General features: G+C 37.7%; 1 protein-coding gene across 1 annotated transcript; it reads left to right on the top strand.

Annotated features, from left to right (window-relative positions):
• The first annotated feature begins 4,472 nt into the window (after positions 1-4,472).
• On the top strand, positions 4,473-5,744 carry CUNH5orf30 (chromosome unknown C5orf30 homolog). The gene has a single exon (XM_031064602.1). It carries the CDS (start codon positions 4,494-4,496, stop codon positions 5,115-5,117), a length of 624 nt encoding a protein of 207 aa, XP_030920462.1. The 5' UTR covers positions 4,473-4,493; the 3' UTR covers positions 5,118-5,744.
• The last annotated feature ends 3,350 nt before the right edge of the window (positions 5,745-9,094 follow it).

The following is a 9,094-nucleotide window of genomic DNA, read 5'->3' as shown; positions in this document are numbered from 1 at the left end:
AAGGTAGAGGAGCGTGGTTCTCACCGTGGCTTTGAAGCAGAGGGAAACGAGGCAGTGGCAGTGCAATCACTGAAATTAAGCTCTTAGGTAAGAGTACTGACATTGTAGTGTAGCTTTCTGTACATTCTTGGTTTTGATCAGCCTTTTGCTGCTGGCTTGGCCACCAGCAATGTATACTCATATGCAAATGAGGTATGGTGTTGCAAAGTTAGATGAGTCAAAGCTGAGTGTTCTGGGATGAAAATTCCTGTTCACACTAGTTGTGAGTTTAATAGAAATTTACTGTGACTGCATGTACTGTTGGGCTTTTATTAATTGTTACTCTATGCTTGCATTACTCTTGTTTTAAAGCACCATTTAAGTAAGGGACGGAGCATTTGAGAAGCAGGCAAAAAACAGAACTTTAAAGCCTTTATGTACATTACTCTAGTGAGCTTGAGAAAGTGACCTTTATCAGTGTGGATTGTATAAGTGAACGTGAAACTGACGCCTTAAGTTTTGAGTTTCATATTTTCCAGATTCTGTACTGCATTAGTATGTAACTCTGACCTTCATATGCAGATTTAGCAAATTCTCCTCACAGTTTAGTTAGACAAAACAATCCTTTTCCAACCTGAGAACCAAGGACACCATTGCAGCTTCAGGCCCAAAAAGTATTAACAACAGTAAATTGAGGAGAGCAAACTGGGAGGGATGGTACTTTATTACCTGAAGCTGTAACTGGACAATTAACCCCAATATGTAAATTGAACAAAACTTATAAAAGTGTGAAACGTTGTGACCAGTTGCTCATTTTGGGTGTAGCCAGAGCTGGGCCCTTGTACTGCCCAAGGTATATCCTTTGAAGGCCTTTTTAATAAATGCCTACTGTATTCCTTTAACACTGTCTAGCCTCTGTTTCTAGGTAGCCTCAAGGCATCAAAACCTTTCCACCAAATATCTAAATATTTTGATGTTTGTGGCACCAGTTTCTGATGCTGCTGTTGCTTTCAAATGTTTGACAGATTTATTTGGTTTGATACTGTTCTTCACACTGCAGCACAGAGTGAGAGTTCTGCAGTTTCAGAACCTTAAGTACTTAGGCTGGACCTTGCTGTCTTGAGGACTTTCTGCTCTGATTTTCCTTTGTACTGGTTTACAGTGAGGGTAATTACTGTGCAGTGAACTGCTGACTCCTTCCCTTCTGCATGGTTACTTTTCCAAGTTGATTGCTCTTGGTCACCAGAGCACATGCCCACGTTTCAAACAAAATAAATTAACTTCAAAAGTTGTGTTCTGAGAAGAGCAGCCTTTGTGTTACTTTCGGATTTTAAACACCAAAAGTGCATGAAGAATAATCTTCCTCCTTCCTCTTCTTTAGGGCACATACTGCTGTGACAAGTGATTAGTTTGTTCTGGGCTTGTTTGTTTATTTGTTTGTTTTGTTGGTTTTGCTGTTTATATGTGACTAGGTAATATGATTTATTTTCAACCTTACAGTATGTCCATTTTATTTATACATTTTCTAGCATCATTTCAGTTTCTTTTAACAGAACAAATTGAGTCTTTCTGAAAGGTTCCAGGAGAGATTTCCAAACTGCAGGGTAAAACTTGGGAATTAAGAGCAAGAACAGATACTTGGGTTTCTTGCCTAAAATCACAGGGTAGCTGAAAATTGTAATGCAGAATTTCTGTGTGCTGTGCCTCCAGTAATTGTGGTTCCTGGTGGTACATAATTTCAACTTCAGAAATTGTCATTAATATCTTTGTCTCAGCAGCTGAAGCCTCATCAGATTTACTGTTTCACTGTTTGATATTATGTTAAAGTAGGAAACAACTGCTTCTGCTATTCTAAAACTGGTAATTGACTGCATAAATATATATTGAATTCAGTTAAATGTCACGGGAAGCATTATTTAGTTGTGTGGACTTTCTGCAGTGAAAAATTTTGGGTTTGCTTCAGTATTTTAATTCTTTATTTGACTGTTTCACTTGTTTTGATTGATTCACAGAATTGTTAGGGGTGGAAGGGATTTCTGGAAATCATTTAGTCCAATCCCAGACCATCTAGTCCAACCCCAGAATGCTTAAAAGCTCATTGGATGAAGTATATCTGCAGTAGTTAAGGTACGCAAAACTGGTAATGAAGAATCCTCAGTATACCACAACTGAGGATGAAAAGAGACCATTTAAGATTAAAGGAACATTAAAATAGTCTCTCCATAATATAAGTCTGTTAATGGCAAATAAAATCCTCTTTAGCAGAACTGTGGGCACCTAATTTATTAGCATAGGGAGCAGCAGGTTAACTGGGGACTAAGCAGGGAAGGAGTGGTAGGAACGTCAGACCCCAGTCACTTAAATCCAGGGTTAAACCAAGATTCTTTTGGTCTGGGTAGGTGCAAAGGGGAAATACTGACCAGATGTCTTCAAGAGGTAAAAAATCACAAAGTTTACTAGTGAATTATAGAAGATGAGGAACTTTGTCAAAAGATTTAGTACAACATGAAACAGCGCAGCACAGACATAGCCCACTGAACACAGAAAACCTTTAAACCCATTTGCCATTATCTTCTGTGAAAAGAAAGTTAGAAGGCAAAAGGGGGAAAGACGTAGAAAAACAGACATAACTACTGCCTCCAGGGTTCCAGTGGTGTAAAGCTCCAAGATGAAGGTAGAGTTAAAGGGCAACATGCTTGTGTCATGGTTAGTCTTCTTAAAAACCCTTCCTACCGGGTGGGTCTTAGAGTTGCTCAGCCATTGAGAGGGCTGGGTTAGGCAACACTGGGGGGCTGCCTGCATTGTGCCATTAGTGACAGACACTGGGGCTGGGGCAGGGCACCACCTCACCAGAGCACGGCCTCACCCACCCCCTACCACATATTCCAAGCCCCCAAGAGGTCTTGAAACAGATTTCCACTCTCTGACAGAACATTATTTGAACTACTCCTTGCCAGTCCCTTCACAGATACAAGGTAATCTTATATTTTGTGTAAGGCTAGTATTTTCTTTTGCCAAGTGATGATTGCACACAGCTCCCTCTCTAATTTAAAACAAATTAATGGAGATTGGTTTTAATGGGATTTTGGGGGTTGTCTTAATTGCAGAAGATGGAATAAAGTATTTCCTTGTTTGTTGTATCATTGCTACTTGGCCTGTGACATTCCAAGCCTGAAAATGACAGCAAGTAGTAGCTTCAAAAGTTTGCAAAAACTCCTGGAAGTGTGTTTTAAGTTAGCCTTATTTGTGAAATATTATTGAGCTTTTGGATGTAGTTTATGATCACATATAATGAATTTTAGTATTTGTTCAGCTTAACACTTGGATGCTAACTTTCCTTCCTTTGTTGCCTTTGAACGTGACATAGTTATGCTGATTTTTTTTCGTGAAGTGTATTGACTACAGTAGCTGACCTTTAGATCAAAGGTGAGTCTGACAATGAGGAAAGCCTGGATTTGCAGGAGGTGAAGAAAGCAGATCACAAATGTGACCTATTTGGGAAGTAGCTGTGAGTGAAATGGTTCAGATGATGCTGACAATAGAAATGAAAAGGAGGCTTTCTGGTGTTCCAGCATCTGCTGGTGTATACTTGCTGTGATGGTGACTGTATCTTTTCATGTTAGAGGTGATAATAACTTGCAGTGAGCACTTTTGTTTGTAAAGGCACCAAATAATGTATTTGGAATAGTAGTGAGGGAAGGGTAAAATGTTTCCAAGAGAAATAGGAAAAAAACAAATAAATATTGTTTATTCTTAAGATGCGTATAAGAATCTAATGCTATATTCATTAAACACAGTATATTTTGTTAGAATTACATTAGAGTCCTATTAGAATAAAAGAGTGTGTTTTTGATTAATTGTGAATAAGATGATAGGTCAGTTTTCTTGAGGAGTATGTGAAGACTGCTGATGACCTAATCAGACAGGTGTGGAATGGTTGGGATGCCATTCTGTGAATTTAAAGCAAGCTGCACATGTGGAAGACGGAAGCATCAGATCAGGTACACTCAGATCAGGTATGATCTATGGTCATATCTGAATGAGCTCATACTTTTTAGGCATGTTTTTTTAAAGCTTTGTTTAAAAATATTGTCAGTAGACAAATTACAAAGTAAAGACTGGGGAGGGTGCTGTGGATCTGCTAATGGATGTAGATGCTCCAAGAGGTCAGGGACTACAAAGAATCAAATGCACGAAAAGGCTGAAAAAATGATCCAGAAAGATGCCCATTTTTGTGTATGATAGTATTAATATGTTTTTAGCTATTTAGAATTACCAGTATCTTTATGGTATCTTTTATTAAAAAAAACCACCCAAGATAATTTTGAAAGACAGATGGTGATAGGTCTGTTACATGACACTGTGCAGAGCTAAGACCACGCTGAATAGGGAAGTACTGGTTATGACTTCTGGGTGATAAAAAATTCCTTTCCTGTGGTCCTCTCTCAGCCCCTTGCATTGCATTTCCTCATCAAGCTCTGTTTTGTTTTTAGGAGCAAAGCTTTGTATTTAAAATGGAAGTTGATGTGACTGGAGAGTCCAGAACTGCCCTCTCCACCCTCTCTGTGCCTCTTGCAGAGGTGAGTTCTGCAGCCAGGATGGAAGCAGAAAAGCCACGCTGTTCCAGCACCCCCTGCTCACCATTGAGGCGGACAGTTGCAGGATATCAGATCCTTCACATGGATTCTAACTACCTGGTTGGCTTCACAACTGGAAAGGAACTGCTAAAATTAGCCCATAAGTATATTGGAAGTGAAGAGAATAAAGGAGAATCTGGTCCTAACTTGGGCTCCAAACATCTTGATTCAGGACTTTCACGCTCCTCACGTTTGTACAAGACTAGAAGTAAGTACTACCAGCCCTATGAGATCCCAGCAGTAAATGGAAGGAGGAGGAGACGGATGCCCAGCTCCGGGGATAAATACAATAAAGCTTTACCATATGAACCTTACAAAGCACTTCGTGGTCCCCTGCCTCTCTGCCTTTTGAAAGGTAAAAGGGCTCATTCAAAATCCCTAGACTACCTCAATTTAGACAAAATGAGCATTAAGGAACCTGCTGACACAGAAGTGCTACAATACCAGCTCCAACACCTTACTCTTAGAGGGGATCGTATGTTTGCAAGGAATAGCACATGAGCTATCATCTCAAATTCAGAAATGGTTTCTGATCTTTTGTCTCTTGCTGCAGAAATCCACTGTTGAAGTGTGTACATGACTGTCCACATTGTAGGTGGTTTTATCAGCTCTGTGTTACCAGGAAGTAATTTATTTGAATACAGTCTTGGCAATGAAGTGTTCTGCAAATACTTGGAGGGTGAAATCTTTCCTGATCCAGCAGCTTCTGATGCAGATTTGACTGCAACTAGTGGATATTTCTTTGGATGCATTTTAACAAAAAAACCCTTTTGATTTTTGGGATTTTTTTTCCTGTACTGCTACATCTAGTGTTTACAGTAATTCAACACTGAAAAATTTGCGATGTCTACTTGGTTGTTGCTAATTTTGGCTTTATATTAGAAACTGCTCTTGGACTAGTACCCAAGGAGGTTCTTTTGGTTTACTTTTTTGTTTCTGTAGTAAATATGTAGTTTTCTTACAGCATGGACAAGAAAGTGAGCTTGACTGGATGAACCACTTGCTATTTAAACAATCCAATTCATACATTTTAAGACTGCACTTGTACTAGTGATGTGGGTGAGATTTATTCATAAAATAAATGTTTGCTACTTGAATCCTATTAAAATTGGTTTTTTAGTTTCTGCATGGAAGTAATTGCTTTGTCCTTTTTATTCTATAAAACATGTTCAGAATAAATCTTTAACTTATTTAAAGCAAATCTGTCAAGAAGTGAAATGATTTTTTTGTTTGTTTTTTGTTTTTTTTTGGTTTTTTTTTGTTGTTTTTTTTTTTTTTTTTTTAGATTTTGTTTTTACATTGTCTAGAGACAGAAAATGAAATGTCTGTACTGGTATGTTGGTAATGTTTTTGATTTTGTGATTTTCATTTCATCTGTAGTAGCAGAAGGTATCAACTTCAGTGTAGCTTTGGAAATTTTGTTTACTTGAAGCACTGAACACGAGCTCTGGAGGGCAGATTTTTGTCTTCACAAAAGTGAAAGTGAAATATTTCTTGTCAGCATTGAAGAGATGATCTTGAATTTTACAGCAGAATAATGCACTGGTTACTTTTGTTAATAATTTTTTATCCAAATATGACATCAAATGCAGTTTTGACAGCTGTATTCCTAGATGTGTTTAAAACATTTTGTTTAATTAGTTTTTATTTACTTTAGTTTAAAAATGAAAGTTTTTGTACTGTATTTTTTAAGATGCAGTCTTGTACTGAAGCAGTACATAACTTGATTTTTTCCTGATGACCTTTGCAGAAGTTAGAAATAATTTCATATTGCTTTGAAGCATAAATTATTTGATCAGTTGTTTCTGATAGAGTCAAGATTTTTTTGTTTGTTTGTTTATCATTCAGAATTACTAGAAAGCACTAGTTAGTGCATGTGCTCTGGGAAATGAAGAGTTCTTATGCTGTCACTCTACAGTTTAAACGAAGGTAGCCCACTAGTGAGCATTTTGTAGTTTGGTTATCTTTTTTAGTTTTATTAGAAAATACAAAATAACACCAATGTGTATTTTTCAAAGTTAACTGCACTGGTGTAAATTTAATGTATTTAACATTGATCTTGAAAGTAAAGTCTTCCTATTAGTCTTTAGTTTGAAAAACAGAATACGGTCAAATGCCAAAGAGATAGTGGGTTTATTTAAGGAATAAACACTATTGTTTATTGAAATATGAAATTAATTTGTATTTCTAGCTGAAAAATAAAAAGGGTATTATAAACAGCTGTTGTTGTGAATTCATTTGCTGTGTAGGAGAAAAAGAGGACATTAAAAACAATACAACTGTAGACCAGGGAACATTTAAAAACAACTTTAAAGTCAGGGTCCTAGATTTCTGTGAAATAGATGCATAGCTCTGTTCCTTTGTTTTGGTAAAAGGGCCACACATTTACCTTATGTGCATCTTTCTGATATTATCCAGTGCTATAATTGTATGGCTACACAAGGAGACTGGTTGATGGCTATATAGCTGAGTTCAGACATAACAAATGTGTTGGTATTTTATCTTTGGTGATCTGTTTGTCAGTGTGCTCAGACAGGGTCATGGTATTGTTATAAATAAGAAGCTTGACTAGGCCAATATTCAAGCAGCAATCAATTTATTATTTAATATGGTAAAGCATGAGCAATACAGCGCTGGGTACAGTGGGGGAAGTTTTCCCTCCAACTGCACACCTATAATTGAGGATTACAGGTATTTATAGGGGTACTCATCAGTTTTTTCAGCAGTTTCTATTTCCAATTTTTTTATTCATCAGCAATATTTATTCCAAATTATTACATCACAATTCTATACACTACTGTGATTTAGTTTCTCTCAGGATGTGTTTTTAAAGGAGTATCCCCAGATGGTGGTGGTCCAGTTTCCGACAGAAGGAAGATGAATCCCATCTGGTGCAGTCCAGCTCCCCAGATGTGGGTCCACCCTTTTAATTGCAGAGACTATAAATCTAATAACAGTGATGTCCAGCTTCCCTTGGTCGAAACCATAAACCCTGGAGGTGGTGTTCATCTTCCTCTCTCAATCTGTTTTTCTTTGCTTCAATAGGGTGTGAGATAAGCATATTTCCTTTCTATATATTCCAAAGCTTTAATTTCAAGGATACAAGTAATATTCTAAAATTATACTTCAAACGGTTATTGTTGCAGAGCTCTTTATGGATTAACTACAAGCAAAAAGCAACATCTTTAACACTTTAATTCCAGTGCTCCTAAATCAACTAGGGTTAATTTCAAAGGCCTTTTTCCATGCTTCATTTTCCTCAGTTATTATTAGAATTCACAGCTCTCCCACTGTCAGTGCACTCACAAATACGCACGTCACCTGTTTGTACCTGACACGAAACACAGCTTTGCATTTCACAAAATTTCATCTCCAAACCTGATGTCAAATAAATTCCCTATGAAAGCTGCATAGCACCCTGTAACAAAGGATATAGAGCTGCTATTAATCTATACACTGCTCTAATCTGAATGACACAAAATGCTTTTAAAAGTCTTCAAGAGTAGCCTTTTCTTCTCGTTGATTTTAGCAACCAATTGCTGTTTCAGCAAATCAGCACTTAGAGCTCTCTGTAAGAGTTCTTCATGCACTACCTCTTCTGTCATTCCTGCATGTTTGTTTGTGTGTCTGTGAGGATGAGGGGGTCTTGCTGATCCCACTCCGTCCACTTGTTGAAAATTCTTGATTAAAATCTAGATCCTTGATCCATCTTCTTGCTTGATGGAGGGAGATGACTGTTCTTACTCTTTTTTTAGCATTGAATATATCCTGTGGGATTACCTTGTTTACACTGCCATGATGTAGGTGGAACTCCTTCAAATCCACACTTGCAATCAGCTCAAAGCAACAGTCCTGTCCTATTTGCAGCCCACATTTCTTCCCACAGATTGTCCTTGGAATGATTTTTAAAAGCATGTGGCCATATTCTCTTCTCTGTTGCTACAACTTGTTGATAATGTTGGGATTATGCTGTAGTTTTGCAATCATAATGAAATTGGCAATGACCAGAAAAACTTTGTTTTCTGCTACCTTGTTATCACAGGTATTTACCATCATGAAGACATAGCAGACTCAAACTCAATTTCACTGTTTTTATGTGTATTTCTTCTTATTTCCAATCAGTGCCAGCTTGTATTGTGTCTAAGATACAAAGCTAGGATTAGATTTCTCTGCCCCTACTGTATCTACCATGATTTACTCTGAGAATCCCCTTTTCCCATGGGATTGCCAGCCACTGTGTATACTGCTGCTCTTCATTTAGTTACTGGTGACTATTTATTGTAGCATTGTGTGTTTTAGGATATTTACACAAGTTTTGTTGTAAAGTTGGTTATTCCTTTTATAAATTGAGATTATGGTTTGACCCTCGGTTCCCCCCATGTTCCTCCCTCACAATGGTTTGTCCCAGAGTTGTTTGTCCCTTGTTTTCCCGCCAGTCACCTGTCTGTCAAGGTGACCGATCCCCTGGTCCTTCCCCT

Source organism: Geospiza fortis, unplaced genomic scaffold (assembly GCF_000277835.1).
Source record: "Geospiza fortis unplaced genomic scaffold, GeoFor_1.0 scaffold249, whole genome shotgun sequence".
In the NCBI taxonomy this organism is placed as follows: Eukaryota; Metazoa; Chordata; class Aves; order Passeriformes; family Thraupidae; genus Geospiza; species Geospiza fortis.
Note: the sequence above shows the minus strand (reverse complement) of the source record. Positions and strands in the feature narration are given on the sequence as shown.

Excerpts from the sequence above, each read along its gene's own strand:
- CUNH5orf30 (XM_031064602.1), top strand. The coding sequence starts at position 4,494 with ATGGAAGTTGATGTGACTGGAGAGTCCAGAACTGCCCTCTCCACCCTC.